Raw genomic sequence first — 17,400 nt, 5'->3', positions numbered from 1 at the left:
GCCATTAAGGCCACATTCACAGCACCGGGAATTCAGCCCGGCGTGAGGCCAGGCCCTGGGACCTCAGTGTGCACTCACCGTGCTAAACAGCTCGGCCGCCTGCTCCAGGAGGCCCACCAGGCCACTCTCGGTGAAGTAGCGGCCGGAGCACACACCATCCTCATCCGGGGACAGGGTATCTTCAGAGACTGCAGATTCCTCCAGTACATTGGAAGAAATATTCTGAAAGAAATGGAAGTATAAGCTTGGAGAAAAGAGAAAACCCTGCTAACAAAAGGCACCATGGGGACCCAAAATGTAGCGACGAGAGCCACACTCAAGGATCTGCAGCAAGCCTGTGATGTCTCGTCCAGGCCTGTGATTCCACTGGAAAGAGGCTCTGGCGATTCATCATTCTGAGAGGACATATGAGCAACAGGCCTTCAAAACTGACAATTTCCTTCCTTCCTTCCTTCCTTCCTTCCTTCCTTCCTTCCTTCCTTCCTTCCTTCCTTCCTTCCTTCTTTCCTTCCTTCCTTTCTTTCTCCTTCCTTCCTTCCTTTCTTTTCTTTCTTTCTTTTATATAATCATTAGGAGCTATACAAAGGATACCTACCTCAGTGTAACAACAGTTGAGTTATTTTAGAGAAATGACCAAAAGGGACATCCAGCTAGGATAATGGTTTTTAAAAGACAAAGGCCAAATAACAAGATGACCAGACTCCTCGTTTCACCAGCTGAGTGAACCTTTTACTTTTTGGGGGTATTTTCTGAACGTTGCTCCTCCTGACTTAACTTTCAAGAACCACAATATTATATGACAGTAGCAAGTCAAAATGTCTTCATGGAAAATTTTATGGTAACGTAGCAGTTATTCTTTTTACCCCAAACATTTTGTTACTTTTGTCATGCCTTTCCTTTACTTAAACTGTAGAGTTTGAAGTCTCTGACAAAGAATGCAGTGACTGAGGTCAGGTCTAGGGTGAACCACCAAGAAACGCAGGGCGGCACTTATTCTCAGGGCTGTGGAAGTGCTAACCCAGAAATTGCTTGACCCTGAGAGTACTTCCTTAAATCTCTGCCTTTTGTGCCTACTTGCCTCTTCCCAGCTCTGGACCTGAGAGATCAAGAGTCATTTTCTTCAACCTGTCTCTCAGCTGTGAAAGAAATGCATATGGAGCATGGAAGAAATGGGAAACCTTTCTAACTTAAGGAATTGCAAACAGCATACAAACCCTTTCCTATTCCTGCACTCATGGCAGGCATAACTAATCAACCACAGCACTCTTTCTCCTGCAGCTTAGATATAGTCTCAAAAATCTTCTCAACATAGTACTCCAGTCAGCCACTACCAATGAACCAGCGTTGGCTTTTGAGGTAATACATCTCTGCCTCCTGGCATGGCTAGCAGGATCAAGTGACTCTACCTTAGCAATCTAGGAAAAGAGAGTTGTTACAGTCCTATGTCTTCACCTCCAATATTGTCATGTGGTTTTAGGAATATAGGAGGCTTTCAGAATCTTTTGTAGCCAATCTTTCTTCCATGCATGGTCTTTATATTTTAATGTTTCTGGATTGGAGATAATAGAAGGTCCAAAAGATTCATTTGAAAGAATCTAATAATCCCCAAAGCAAATACTATTAGAATTGTATGCAATTTCCTATATGCAGAGGAATAGATTTGAAGTTATGTAGCTTTATTGGCTGTAGTCATAGGAAAAAGATTCTGGGCAGACTTTCCTGGCTTCAGAATAGGAGGTAACAGTAACAGCAATATCTGAGACTGCATCCGTATCTATATTTGTGGAGTAAATATTGTACTCTGGGGCATAGCATTTCAGTGATCTCAGTTCTGCAGAATTCATTGGTCTTAAAGTTACTTTCCTTTCATAGATTTGTTTACTTCTAGTTTACAATTCTTTTCCAAAAATTCAATTTTAATCTCTTTTTTTATTGTCTAAAGTTTTACATATGTCTTCTTTACCCCCCCCCCCCATTAACCCCCTCCCCTGCAGCCATTCCCACTCCTGAGGGCAAGCCCCCACCGCCCCAGTGTCTGTGGTGTCCATTGGTAATGCTAACATGCATGCATACAAGTCCTTTGGTTGATCTCTAACAATCCCCCCAATTACCCCCAAAATTCAATTTTATTGGAGCAGAACAAGGTTAAAAACTAAAGCACAAAGCATCTAAGAACTCAACACTGAACATCTGCTGTTAATGCTGCCAGAATTCCTTCATCCTTCTACACAGTAAAGCCTCCTGGAGAACCATTCATAACTTCAGGTGTGGACCTCAACTTTGGCCCAGCCAACTCCACTTCTCATTCCATTCCTCTGGCCATTCTGATTGGTTCAGGCGGGAGAACACGACCCCATGGGAACCAATGAGATGCACTGAGCCTTTCTAGAAATGAGGCATCTGCCTATTCTCCTGGACTTGCACCTGGGAAGATGTAAGCCTAAGTGTTGCTCAACGAGTGTGGGAAGCCTGTGAAGAATGAAGGCGACATAATAGAAAGCAGAGACAGGAAATGGTTTGACACTAAGTTCTGATGACATCGTTTGTGTCCTTAGGTTCAGTTTAGCAGGTGCTACTCCAGGGTTACTTCCCTCATGCTAGCTGATAAATTCCATTTTTTTTCCTTCTGTCACTGTGGGTTGGGTGTTCCATCCCCTGCAAACATATATTTCCAAGTGGATGTGGTATGTCTCATTTGAGAGAGAAGAGAATTGGCTCATAAGCATCAACATAATTCGGGCTTCTCTTCTGTAGCTGAGAACATGTAATTCACCATGTTCTGTGTATCATGAGAACCTCACACTTCCCAGTTCCTTCTGCCTTCCCCTTTGCGTTCCTTGTCCTTCTGAGTTTTTCCTTTACCTCCAGGCTGGGTCACATTATAAACATTCACAGCAATTTTATTATAGCATTAACCATAATTATAATTAAGTAAGGCATGAAATAGTAATATGGTGTCACTTTCCCTGGCGAGAATGTAAAGTTCATGGGGACAAACAGGTGCTTAATAAATATAACCTAAATGAATGAATAAAGAATATAAAAAAATACAGCTATGTGCACCCCTCGATGTAGGAACAATGTGAAGTTTTCTGTTGGTTCTAGAATAAATATTCCATCTCACCTTGGCCTGGCTTTTTGCAAATCAACCAAATTCTAGGTGAAATTAAAATTGTAAGGATTACTAATTATTAAAGTGATAAATATAAAATAAAATAGAATAACTGAGAAAAATTATAAAAGAATAATAGTTCAGCCAATGAAATAAGAGAAGAGGACAATACAATTCAAAACTAAGTGATGGATCTAAAGATTTCAGGGCACTGAAAGTCCATCACTTATACTTTCCCTTGATAATAACAAGTGGCCAAAATAAAATTGATGAAAGAAGTAGATGCATCTAAAATGATTTTTATAACTTTCTTTACTTTTCTGTGATTTAAAAGTCCAATGTGATTTTTTTTATGGGATGAGAATTAAATATTTGGCTTTTATAACAAATATTTCTGAATTGAGAGTAAAATTTATTTGCTGAGAATGAAAAAAATAGAATATTTCTGTGTTTGAAGACCATAAGAAAAGAGGAGTTACTAATATGAGGCAATCCCCAGCTTAGCAGATGGACAGTATTCTAGGAAACAGAAACTCCTGGCTTCACCAGCAACAGACTCAGTGACTTATTTTCTCAACAGACTCAGTAACTTCCCTGTGAAAGTTACTCTCAATTGCCCTCTCTTTCTGGTTCACATGGCATCACAAAATTACGTTGAAAAACCATAATGAGAACAAAGCCTTTTATAAAACCAGTCATGTAAGTTCAAACAAGAATAATGCAAACACTTGTAAATGACTCTGTGAGTCTGGCTTGAAAAGGCTCAATTACTGTACTTGTTATATTGTTCATGGTTTTAGGATTGGTCATTCCTACTGACTATGTCTCTTAAAAGAAAAGTACTCATAACACTTTTGTTTCCTCTAAATACTGTGTTAAACCATTTAGCAAAAGCAGTCCCAGTGGCCTCTTAGCATCCTAGCCTGAACCAATTTTCAGCCTGGCAGGCAATTTCCCTTTTCTGACCTTGGGAAATATTCAGCCTATCATGAGAAAGTATGAATTCAGCCCCCTTTTCCCTTATAATATCAATTTGGTTTTTCCTTGATTTTTGGATTAGGGGGTGGGATACTACACAGTTGGGGAGTGTCATCCAAGGAATGGGCCATGAGGGAAATCATTTCTATAGTGTGGAAAATTCTCTCACGGTTGTCAGTATACTGTGCCAACTATGAGTCTTTGAAAAAGCATTTAAATAGCCTTAGAAAAATGGCTTTCTCGGTTTCTTTTTTTTCTTTTTCTTCTTCTTCTTTTCTCAGTTTCTTTATCTGTCTGCCTGCCTCACTGGTTGGTGGGGAGGTCAAATGAAGTCACGGATAAGAAAGTGTTTGGTAATGTCTCAAGTGCCTCTTGACTTTGCATTTATTATAATCAATAATTTAAAAAACCAAACCAACCAAGATGGTACAACGATGAGAAAAGGCAAATATAATACACTATCGCAGGTTTTTCGGCCTTGGCACTATTGATAGTTACTTCTTTGTGGTGGGAGCTATCCTAAACATTGTAGTGTTTAGCAGCATCCCTGCCTTATACCGATTAATGTTAGCAGCACCTTCCCTCCTCTCCCCAATGGTAATATAAAAAAAACACACAACACTATCAAATGCCCTCTGGACTGAGGGGGGTGGGATTGCCCTCAATTGAGAAGCACTATCCTGCAGGAAAAGCGGAACGTGCCCCACACCTGAAAGCTGACGCTGCCCACGGGCAGGTAGCTGTGGTCCTCCAGCATGCTCAGATATTCTGCCACCAAGGCCGCCGCGTGCACCAGGCACATGGCGGCCTCCGTGTAGCACTTCTTCTTGGAGTGTTTCTCTGCCATGTTCTGGAGCCAGGTCAGCCGCAGGTCGGGAGATGTCTGGTAACTCTTGGCAATTCTGAGGACGGAGTGAGAAAGTGTCAAGGACAGCTGGTCAATGCCGCCGTTTTTCTACTACCTATGGCCACTTTTTTTTTCTTCTTCCCTAAGAAATTTCTTCCCAAGAGTTTTGCCTACACATTCAGAATATGAGAGAAAAGGCCAGCATTTATCAGTCCAGCTGTTTTCACTCCATGTCTAAGGTGTTTTGGACCCCAAGGAATAGCATTTGATGAAAGCTTTGTGAGAAAAAAAGAGACCTGATAAAATGATATCTATGTTAATGAATCTCTAGCAGTTTTCTTCCTTTTCTTTCCTTTCTCTCAAAAAAACAGAAGACAAAAGTACTACCATTCTTATTTCATCATGTCAGAATGATTTTGCCTCTGCAAGTAGTTTCTCCTGAGGCAGGGCTGCAAAGCAAAATTTTAAGCCGCAGAATAAAATATGATTTTTAAAAATAAAACTATACATGTATGTCTGAATATAATAGTAAAAACATGTAAGTAATAATTCATATAACAATTGATAGTTCTTTTCTCTCACTCTATACTTAAGTGGAAGACAGTGTTAAAAATGGGCATCTTACTTTAAATTAGGGAGATCTTTCTGACAACTTGTACATGAATAAACTCTCTCTGAATAATTAATTTCTACCAGTTTCTATAAACAGTTTTGGATGTATCACCCAAAACAGTGTGCCTACACGGCCTGTGATAATAACATTAATATGAACTCCACCGTGACAAACCTTAGCCCCTCAAGTGACACCCTCTTGATTTCGTCAGAGAAGTTTACCTGTACATGAGATCCATAAGCATCTCAGGATCTTCCTGAAATTCCCTCATTTTCACTGTGTCATATAGGATGCTATTCAGATTGCAGAGAAGTTCCTCGACCTGCAAAAAAGTGTAGAAAAGGTAATCTTCCCTTTGTAGCCCACGGTAATGAGCTAGATTGGCACTGAAAGTGCAAGGGCAGCAGGAGCAGGCTTCTCTAGGAGAGGAGAGGTTGCGAGTGGAGGGGAGTCTAGACGGGATCCTCTGTGGCCTTCACCTTTGTAGGTGAAAAAAAAATTTAGTGTGAACTAGTTCCAGTTACTTGCAACCTGAAGAATCCTAAAGTGTAATCTGGAACATCAGGGCTGTTTATACCAAGTAGGAGACACCTTAGGACGTCAGATTAGGTTCTACAATATATATATATGTAACATACAGCAACGCTACCATTAATCAGCATGCTTTATTCAGAAACTTCCTTAGCAGAGAAAGACAGATTGGCAACTGTGATCCTTAAAATTCATTACCCACAGTAAATGAGACTGAGGCTACCTGAGCACTTCATATCCTATCTAATAAAAGATCAATATGCAAATTGATCATTACTCCAACACACAAGATGGCTGCTCCCATGTGGGCACAAGATGGCCACCACAGGATGGTCTGCAGGGGAGGGCAGTTAGGGATGATCAGACCGGCAGGGGACCATTTAGGTGTTGATCAGGCTGGCAGGGGAGTGGTTAGGGCAATAAGGCAGGCAGGCAAGTGAGCAGTTGGGAGCCAGCAGACATGACTGCCAGAAGTGGAATCGGGACTAAATAGGCTGTCAGATATCCCTCCAGGGATCCCAGATTGGAGAGGGTACAGGCTGGGCTGAGAGACACACTCCTCTCCCCCCATGCACAAATTTCGTGCACTGGGCTTCTAGTGTGTGTGTGTGTATATATATATATATATATATATATATATATAATAATATGTAAAATAACATTATATAACATTTATATATTACATATATAAGTATATAATATATAACTATATATTGTATATATAACATATTGTGGTGTATGTATATATGCACACACACCCACGGCCCCCCCCCACATATATATATGTGTGTGTGTGTGTGTGTGTGTATATATATATATATATGTATATATATATATATATAAATTTATTATTATTAGCTGATCCCCAATTCATGCATGAGACATGGCATGCTCTTAAGCCTACCTGGGTGGGGAAAGGAGTGGTCTGCATGGCTTTGTCCTCTTCTGCATAGGCCAAAATTGTCCTCAGGGATTTTCTCAAGTGCTCCTCATTGAAGTCTTGTGCTTTGCCCACCAAAGATGCCAGAGACATGGTTACTTGCATCTTTACTCTTGCAAAGTTCTGCATCAGTTGAAAGAAAAGATGGAACAGTAAGAGACACTCAGCTAGTAGGTCAACGAAGGCAATAGAACCAGATACCAATAACTCTCATCATTGAAACTATCATCTCCTTTTCTCTCAATAAAATGTGAGGTGTACTCTGCACAAGATTCAAATTATTGTTTAAATGGCTTAAAAGGATATTGTTCTGACATTAAACTTTCATGGAGGCCTGGGCAGCCTCCATGTTGCCAGGCTGGAAGGTTCCTACAAAGTTGGCTCACAGGATGTCTACTTTCATGCCAAGATTCTTCTTCTTGGAACTTTATTTAAACTGCACAGAAGAACATGATCTCCATGGCCAGGATTTCTGAGATTCCGGACTCTGGGTAGGCCGCCACTTTCTGTTTCTCCTTCCCTTCCAGGCCCATGGGAAAATATGAGTATTCTAAGGGCCCCCGAGGAACGTTCTAAAGGCTTTTAAATAGTTATGCCTAATATATCATAGTCTGAGGACCCTGCCTTTCTTCCATGGGCCAATTTATCTTTCAGTGTCACTTGAGCATGATCATGAACATGACCACAAACGAAAATTCCAAAAGAACATACCCATATCTAGACCAGCTAAAGCAAAAGTTGACTCTTTTGCAATAAGATAGTACCAAAGGCTGCTAAGCTTCAATGAAAACTCAGGTATAATTTCAAAGTCTCTTCCACAGGTCATTCTAGAACCAGTCAACCAGAATTTATAAATAAAACAAACTCTTCAGAATCTTTATTCTGCCGGTTGTATTCTGCCCCTTACCCCCAAATGACAGCTTTGAATCTACATCTATTCATTCATTTTTTATTGAAACACCCAAGTGGAAACCACTGCTTTCATCGGTCTTGGTGCTCATTTTTGGATGCAAATTTAAACAAAGGTTGCAATCCCTCTGCCTACTCAATTGTTTTCTTTGCATAGGAAGAAGGAAATTGCAAAGATTTCCTCAACCAACGTTTCACATTGACTTTCTCTATTGATTCTGGGTCACCCAGCTGGTCTGAGCTCTTACACTGGTGGCTCCAAAACTGAATCTCATGAGGAGGTAGAGGGTGGCACAGGCTTGGCTCCGGGTAATGTCCATGCTGCTGCTACAGTGGTGCAGCACTCGCTGACACAGGTCTGCACACTGCTCCACCTCCTCCTCGAACAGCAAGTCGCCGAACTAGGAGAGACACAGGGGCTGTTAGGCACTCTCATATGCTTTCTGGACTGGGTGCTTGTTGAAATATGCAAATGTCTGCTTGGACAAGCAAAAAGCCCGGGGGGGTTCATGCATTGCTCCACAGAGATAATGAGCTACTTGAGTCAGAAGATGAACAGAAACGATGGAGGTGAGATTTAATTACGAACCATACAACAAGGAATAGGGCTGCATAATTAATTGCATTGTTAGCCAGGTTGCATTCACTGGCAAAGTCACGATGCTGAAGGGATGATCCTGACTTACTGGGTTCCCTAAAAATTACTGGTGACGAAGAAAGAGAAAATGACCCTGCTAGGGAGAGCAGAGCTCCACTTTGTAAGTGGAAAAGATCCCATGTGGAAGACACCAAGTGAGATTTGCAATAAAGGGGGAGAACGCTAACTGCCTTAGACCACTTAAGGAACTTCTATAGACTTCAGGCTGTGAGAAAGAGACATTTATTTCTAAACTTTGTTATTTTTTTAAAAAGTTCTTTCTTGTTTGAAGTATTACATATGCCTCCGTTTTTCCCCATTGACCTCTCCCTGGCTGAAACTTTCTGTTGTTTTATGGCATGACATTTTGTAAGGCCTGCTGCTGGGTGTCATACGCAGGACTTCAATCTTAGTCAGAGGTCCCATTAAAGAAAAGGGGTGAAAGGAAACGTTGCTTAATGGACTTTTCCTCTGAGGTCTCCCGGGAGTGGCCATTCCATATTTCTACAGTTCAGCCCACGTTTCAAGTTTGAGAGCCCGTTTTTTCCCCTCACCATGGTGCATCTGCTTTCTTCCTGGGGAGACTTAAGACCTTGACTGCAGCATCACATAAGACAGGACACTGTGGGGTTTGTTCACCTGAAGGGAGAAGTCTGGAGCCAGGCAAGCATCTTCACTCTTAGTGAAGCGTAAGAAAACAAGCATTCTGCATTTACCTTGGCAATGAGAGCACGGAGTGTGGCAAAGCAGTGGGTCAGGTAGGTGGTGCTCTGATCACAGCTCAGAGAATTCACCAGGACCCGTAGAACACCTCCCAGCAGGCTGTCTTTGCAGTCCAGAGCCGAGCTTGCCTAGGGGAACAGAACAGCATCCCTGAACCCCTGAGTTGTGAACGGAAGGGTGAAGACACAAGTAGATGCTTCTGACAATCAGCACAGGGATCCGAAGTTCTTTTCCTCTTGATCTAAGTGCTTATGGGTTGAGTAAAGCACCACACATATTATCTAAATAACTACTCCCAAACTCCCAACTGATTTGGGGTTTATATCTGGGTTGTTAAACTAAGTTATAATTCCGGGCAATAGCGTTTGTAATGTCCTTTCTTTGTATACAAGGTACAGCTTTCCTTTGAGCTTCAAAACACAGTTGTGGGCTTCCCAGTACAATAGGGGCTGAAGGAGTTTGTTTATCAGCTACAGTAAGATCAAAGCCTCCAAAGATAATGGCACGCTTCAGCTTTCTTTGAAAATTGCAAATACATTGTGAGGACTGGTGTTAAGTATATAGCACTCAAAGCTGTGTTCTATAAGGGTATAATCAATGTTATTTAAGTTATCAAAGCATTTAAGTTATCAAAGATGACATATACGTTTTGTCTTTATTTCTGTACAATGATTGCCTTGGTTTTAGACAACTTAAAGAATTGGATATTTAAAGTGCCACTGTATTTCAACAAGTTTTCTTCTTCTGACTCCCAAAAAACATTACTAGTTCTACTCTAATGATTTCTCACTGGAAACATGTCAGGACTCATTTTTCAAGTTAACTAAAAATCCACTGTCACCTAGATGTCTTGGTAATTTGGGGAAACATTCACTTAGAAGATGAAATTAGTGTGATGAATTGTGTTACTGTTCACAGTGACGCTACACTTTTCTACAGCAAAAATGGTGAGTTTATGGCATAAATAAATTACTTTCCAATTTGTATGCAAAACAGACACACTCTTTTTCACACCTAACCCAGTCATAATCTTAGCTCCTCCACCAGATATCAATAACTCAGGTGGATTTGACCCACCAAAAAACACCCCTAGCTACCTACCATCCTTATTCTGGATACTGGACAATAAACCCAGCATTCACATTATAAATGTGATACATTCCAGCAGATTTAACTGCAAGGGTCAGCTTATAAAGCATCTAACTCCTCCAGGTGAACAGCAAGTTCAAAGAAGTCTGAAGAATTTTCATTACCTCTGGAATTTGTAAGCCGGTCACTATTGTAAACTGCCTAACTTCATTTTTTTTTTAAAGGGCATTTAGGGATCATGTTTATTTCTCTTACAAGTTTCTATAAAGAATTCTCTATTAAATTTCAGTACGTGCATGCTGAATAGAGCAGGTGTTTGTTGTCCTCACCTGGATAATGTTTTCCATCATGTCCAGGATGATTAAATTTGCTTCTGTTGCTAGATTGCCACTGATCAAGGCTTCTTGATCTAACTCTGCCTTTGTTCTAAGAAATAAAAAAGAGGTCAAATTAGAGCACATGTCAAACCTGACCATGTGGTAGCGATAGCAATCTCCGCAACAAGGCATAAAGACATCCTCTGAAGAGTCGGGTTGGCGTGAATACAGAGCAATGGCAACATGGCAACTAAGGAGCGCAGGACACCTTTTGTGATGAGTGTCTGGTTAAAAAGGTTTTCTAGGTTGAGTCTCCAGGCCATCCTCATCCCCATTATTATAAATAATGATGATAATTACAGAAATGACAAGATGGGTAGAAAGGCAATTATTGGTTGCTACTAGCAATGAGGCTATCCAATTGGAAAGCCTTGGGGGGCCATTCCTGCATTTCATGCAGAATAACCATCTCCAGATCTGAGCCAAGGGCAGCCTCTGCAAGGAACTGGAGGGAGTGAGGAGCCTGGGTGTGATGTGAATCTGGCGAAGATGCTGCTGGATTAGGAAAGGGGTCAGGGAAGAGGCTGTCTCTTGACCTCCCTGAGACTGCCTTGGGGCTGCACAGTCAAACGTGGGCCTTTCGTCCTTTTCCAATGGGAAGCAGGATTGCACTCCTGTGGGGCGGGCCATCTAACATCCTCCCGGAAGCCCGTTACTGGTGATTACCCACTAGGGAATGGGAAATTGCCTGGTGCTCCTTCTCTACTAGGTTTCATTTAAGGGCTCTAAGCATTGTATGCACTGGTTCACCCATTCTCATAAAACCCCAGAGAAGCTGGAAAAGGAGATTTTGCCTCATCTAAATTTAGTTGCTGGAAGTGTAAAGAATAGATTTTCCCAAGATGTCCCAGGGGCCAAAATGCTAGCACAAGGGGTGGGGGCAGGGAGGGGGGTCAGGATGTGAGCCCAGAAGTCTTGCCCCTGGATCCCCAGCTGCTCGAGTCCCCATCACTCAACATGCCCTCAGGGCCTCAGAATAAATATTTTCCTTGTTTTTCACATAAGGAGAGGCCTTTTGGTCCCAAGCTGCCCTACATTGTTTTGTTTTTCTCATTCTCCGAGTGGTAATATTTGTGTAAAATAAGTGAAATAGAAACACTACTTTTTACAGATTTACTCATAGGTTTAGATTTAGAGCAACTCTATCCAACAGAAACATAACGGGACCAAAATGTCATTTTCTACTTTGCAATAACCACACACAAAAGAAGCGAAGTGAAATAGGTGAAATTAATTGTAGTATATTTTGTTTAACTCAATATATCAAATAATATTGTCAGTGTATAATCACTATAAATATTACTGATGAGATAATTTTTATGCATATTTTTATTAAAGTATTATATGTGTACATATCTTACCATTGCCCCCCCACTCCCATACATGCCCTCCCTCCCCAGAGTTTTGCGTCCATTGGTTATACTTATTTGCATGCATACAAGTCCTTCGGTTGATCTCTTATCTCCCACATATCTCCCTCCCCTCCCCTGAATGAGACAGTTTATATCTTTTTGTACTATCTTCAAAATCCAACATCAAATTTACTAATGAGATATTTTACATTATTTTGCTTGTACTGAATCTTCAAAATCTGGTGTGTCCTTTTCCCTTACACTACTGCTGTGGCTACTACATTGGACCTGCAGGTCTAGAGTATTCTAATCCCCCCTTCCCCATTTTTTGTTGTGGTAAAATACACGTAACATAAAATTTATCATCTTAACCATTTTAAGCATACTGTTTGTGGTATTAAGTACATTCATATTGCTGTGCAACCATCACCACCACAAATATGTTTTTTAAAAAGCCTATTAACTATTCACTTAAAATGGTATTTCTCAAATTTGACTGCATAACAGAATCACCCAGGAGTTTTACCAAGTACTTATTTCTGGGCCCCACCACTGTAGATGCCGAATGGATTGGCCGTGGGTACATCTGGGCACGAGAGCTGAAAATTACTGCTCTGAAAGGAACAGAGCCAAGGCACTGAAAAGTGATCTGGAAGAAAATGGTGCAAGACACCATTATTCATAATGACAAAAAGTTTTCCAAAAAAGTTTTCTAAATTGTGCTGCTCAATTTTACTATGGTTTCTTAAAAAAAATAAAAAATAAATAAATAAATAAATAAATAAAAAGAAAAAAAAAATAAGAGGAAGAAAAGAAAAAAAAGATACCACCCCAATCCGCAGAGGTGAATCGTTAGCTCTGACAGTGAGCAAGCAGCCTACCAGGTAGCTCAGGGCTGAGAACTGACCTAGAGAAAATTGGAGGGCCCTGCACGGAAAGGTTCCATATGGTGTTGTTTCTGCAAGCAAAAGGGAAATTTTCCAAAACATCAGTTTACACAGCCCAAGCAAAACGTGCCTCATTAAGCTCTTCTTTTAGCTGCATACAGTAGATGTCTTAACCACCTGTGCAGTTCTGTAGTACATGCATGTTTAAAAAACTATTTTTGTTTGTTTGTTTGTTGCCTGAGCTAGAACTTAGGAACTCTCAGAACCAACTATCTTATTGTTCAGGGGACATACAGCAAGAATAAAAATCCTAGAGCAAGTAGATGTTATTAATAGACCAAATAACTGGGCTTTCCAAGTAACATCTATAAGAAAAATAAGTTTAATGTTTTAAAATAAATTAGGTCCCCAAATTCCTATCAGTGGACCAGAATGATGCATTCTTGTGACAACAATAAAGCTTGTAACATATTTGTTTACAAAATAACCTTCAAGTCTGCCCTAACCTCCACTCCCTTATGTTGGGGCCTTCACATACCATGGGGTTACGCTTCCTAGGCCTTGTCAAGTGTGTGATGAGGGGTGTCTTTAGCTGTTTTGCTCAGTGAACCCTGGGATTCATTAGATTACTTGCTGCTAAGAGGAATAGCAGACATGTGCTATATATTCAATATTTTTTCCACTTTTTTTTTTATTAAGATATTATATGTGTACATATTTTTCCATTGTTCCCCCATATTCAATATATTTAGTTTAATGTCCTCACCTATCCAGATTATTGCATATGTATATATTGCAATCCAAGCAGGATTTTTCTTCTTTCACTTCTTTATATTTTTTTCTGATAATACTAGTATATACCATAATACATCCATTGTAGGACATACAACAAAGCATAAAGAAGAAAACATCAATTATTTCAAAAAGAAAATCACCTAAAGAAAACCACTGTTAATATTCTGATAAATGTCTCCCCTCAGATATGGCTCATGTGGTTGAGTGTTGACTCATGAACCAAGAGGTCACTGGTTTGATTCCTGGTCAGAGCACATGCCCATGTTGCAGGCTCTATCTCCAGAAGGGGATATGCAGGAGGCAGCTGATTGATGATGTTTTCTCTCATTGATGTTTCTATCTCTTTATCCCTCTCCCTTCCCCTCTCTCTAAAAATCAATAAAATTCTTTTTAAAAAATTTTGATAAAATTTTTCCAATATTTCAAAAATGTATTTACTATATGTAATTACAGATTTAAGATTCTACTCTAAAATCAAGTGTCTTTTGTTTACTGAACTATATAATAAGCATTTCCTGTGTCATTAAAATGATTTAAAAAACATTTTAATGCCAACCTATTATTTCCCTATTCTTGAGCATTTAGAATATTTCTAATAAAAAATGTATGTAATGCTGATATAAATACCCCTGAATAGATATTTTTGTGCACATTCTAGAGAGGAAATATAAATTGAAATTATGTGGTCTTGGGTACCCTTTGCTATTGCCATCAGCAGCTTTTGTTAAGCTATCTGAGATTGCTAAATAGTTGCTTCCTTTAAATGCTTATCAATGTGATAAATGTTTAAAAGCTAGAAATCATAACTCCTTATACCTTTGATTATACAGAGTCCCTGGATGAACTAAATTTACACAGATCATAATGATTTATTTTCTTACCCCTGGAAGGATGTAGTAATACAAGTAGCCTGGGAAAAATAGTTTGGAACTTTAGGTAAAAGTAGCACAAAGTTGCTGAGTGACTTACTTATCTAGCTTCTCATTAGCTTGCCGCCATTGTGTCTGCTCCTTCTTCCATCTCAAATTTTCACTTAGGCATGGAAATCGGTCATTCCCTGGGAGTTAAGAAATGCATGATAGGAATGTGATTAGCATGAAACCTTCCAAGATAACCAGAAGTTCTCTAACTAGGTCAACTAAGAGAACTCAGCGCCCCTTCTCGGGTAGAGTCTGTGCTGAATGCTGACAAAAGCCATGTCCATGTCCGGGCCGGCTTGCCCTTTGATTGACAAGCTAGGGCTATGGTAGAACCCCTGCCTTTCTGGAGTGCCGGTGAGCATGTTTCCAGTGAAACCTGGGGGTTCTCGCTAAGCTATTGGAAAGGACAGGATGGGTGTCAAAGGAAGGAAACCAATCACACGTGAAAAAGCTGAGCTTCTCTCAAGTTCCTGTCCACTGTGTCCCTTGCATCGGAGGAGCTGTTGCTCTGTTTTACTCTGAGCACAGTACAACAGACCGAGGCTTCCGGAGCACTTCACTCTATCCTACAGCGATGAGCTCAGCCTCTTCGGGACCATTCCTGGCATTGTGGGGTCTCTGGAGCACTAGAACACTCTGAGATCCCTGAGAGGATTTGTTCCATTCCAACAGTGGCCTGAGTGATTTGGGGAGATGATCTTGAAACCAGAACTACCCAGGGTATTGACCACGCTCTGAGGAGACAAGTCAAACATCACACAGAGAGACTTTATTTAGTCTTGAGACACCATTTGTCTCATACGATGATTCACATTATTGAATGTGATCTTTTACCACAGACAAGTTTTGGGCAGAAGATGCATTTGGGAGCATTTCTGGGATGCCTGTGATCGCAGGAAAACAGCTTTCCCTTAAGAGACACAGGGCTGACATTATACACAGGATGCACAGAGTCCCAGAACCTGTTTGTCTTTACTATCATAGTGTCATACGAAGGTGATGGTGTCTACTCGTGTTGGGAGGACAGTCCTCCCATAAAGGGTGCAGAACTCTCTGACAGAAAACAGAGAAGGGTGGACCCAACACACCTGGGAACCGGCGCCGCATCATCTCCCCTCTGGCCCCTTCTCCGCGGAGCAAAGCCTCTTCCAGCCTGGCCTTGACATCCCTCGACTTCTGCAGGACCTGGGTGCTGACTTTGTCAGAACTCGGCCTTCCCTGGGCAGGACAGAGGAAGAAGGACGTTTCATTTGGTGAGATCTCCGTCTATGGGGGCGCTCTGCACATCAGAACACTCCAAGGTGACCTCGGCCAGCATGGACATGTGCTATACAGAGACCCTGTTCTGGGGGATCCCATGGCTGAAACCCCATTAACAGGAATGGAGTTCTCTCTGCAGAAGGCAGGGATCCTTTCCCTGTGGAATTATCATATCTAGATAGGTGTTGCATATGCAAATAGGTTATGGATTTTAATACAGAAATAAGAAAATGTACTGATGCCTCCATTGCCCAAACAAAGGGGAACAAGGACAGGACAGGATGGACCTTGGGAGATAGAACTAGTTTAATGCTGAGCCCTCCCCCCCCCCACACACACACCTACCTTGTACTCAAAACACGAGACACAGATGAAAAGGAGATCTAAAATCCTGTTGAGCTGCATGGAGGGCAGGTCAGCAATCCACTTCCTTATGAGGCTCTGGTCTGCATTTTTCATGATCCAGAGGAAGCAGATCATGAGGTTTCGGGTTGTGTCAGCATTTAGCACGTTGTACTGCTTGTAGGGCTGGGAGCAGGCAGATGGGGAGACAGATGCAGAGGAAGAAGTTAAGCCGCAGAAACATTGAAAGTCTTAAGGGACATTAATCTTGTAAAACACAGCAACTGTACTTCTAACTTGGCTGGGTCGTTCTACAGGAATTCTGCTTTCCCCACCAGGTTCATCAGCCAACGGGCTCACCTGGGGCTGTCTCTGAGCCAGCCTTTTAGCCACGTAACTTTGGACACTCTGTCTCAAGAGCAGTGTGGTCTGGTGGTCTGCCCTGGACCTTGACCTTGCCTCTGGCAATCTCAGTGATAACAAGGGACTCCCATGCTGCTAAGATATCCAAGTATTTCTCCTTCAATCTAGATACTAGGCAACTTAGAGCAGATTATAGCAGAGAACTTCAAGCATAATATGCTAAACCAATTAGTTAAATCCATAATTTAGTGGAGTTCTCTGTAATGTGACTTTAACCACAACTCATGTTTTTCTGGGTGTGGGAACTCAGGCTACTTGCTTGAGTATACAAGCCACAAGAGTTCATTTTTAGGAGTCCTGAGAATACTTTCTGTTACTCATCAGATCAACAGAGAGAACCATATGTGGCTGCACCCTTGGTTCACGTGGCGTAGCTAATATCCAATGGACTGCAGTGGTGAACTCGCAATGAGCTATTTGTAAGTATGGGAGGGAAATGATGGTTTTGGATGGGAATGATGGGGCTTATGAAATTACTTTAACTTTAGTTTTTCTGAGTATAGTGAAAGGAAGACATGAAGTCTTTAGATATAAAGATATTCACAGGGAATATCTTCTAATAGATGAGCGTTGGGCATTTGAACTTTTGCCCTAAGATCAAATAACAAATGTAAAAGGCATACACCACCTCAAGCACCTCACTTTGCTAAGATGGCTATTAGAAA

General features: G+C 41.1%; 1 protein-coding gene across 9 annotated transcripts in view; it reads right to left on the bottom strand.

The window, feature by feature from the left end:
* Nucleotides 1–17,400, bottom strand: part of DOCK8 (dedicator of cytokinesis 8) — a 180,521-nt gene that overhangs the window by 16,282 nt on the left and 146,839 nt on the right. For 8 of the 9 annotated variants that reach the window (XM_036433896.2, XM_036433898.2, XM_036433895.2 and 5 more), the window contains 10 exons: nt 16,316–16,498; nt 15,799–15,928; nt 14,760–14,847; nt 10,709–10,805; nt 9,284–9,418; nt 8,179–8,331; nt 6,986–7,144; nt 5,772–5,872; nt 4,800–4,992; nt 79–222 (listed from right to left, as the gene is read on the bottom strand). In XM_036433896.2, coding sequence (XP_036289789.1) covers nt 79–222; nt 4,800–4,992; nt 5,772–5,872; nt 6,986–7,144; nt 8,179–8,331; nt 9,284–9,418; nt 10,709–10,805; nt 14,760–14,847; nt 15,799–15,928; nt 16,316–16,498 — 1,383 coding nt within the window. The remainder of the gene's footprint in view (nt 1–78; nt 223–4,799; nt 4,993–5,771; nt 5,873–6,985; nt 7,145–8,178; nt 8,332–9,283; nt 9,419–10,708; nt 10,806–14,759; nt 14,848–15,798; nt 15,929–16,315; nt 16,499–17,400) is intronic. The other variant, XM_036433890.2, reaches the window with a different exon arrangement.

This window comes from Pipistrellus kuhlii, unplaced genomic scaffold (genome assembly GCF_014108245.1).
Source record: "Pipistrellus kuhlii isolate mPipKuh1 unplaced genomic scaffold, mPipKuh1.p scaffold_m20_p_12, whole genome shotgun sequence".
In the NCBI taxonomy this organism is placed as follows: Eukaryota; Metazoa; Chordata; class Mammalia; order Chiroptera; family Vespertilionidae; genus Pipistrellus; species Pipistrellus kuhlii.
This window is presented reverse-complemented; position numbering and strand designations above follow the sequence as displayed.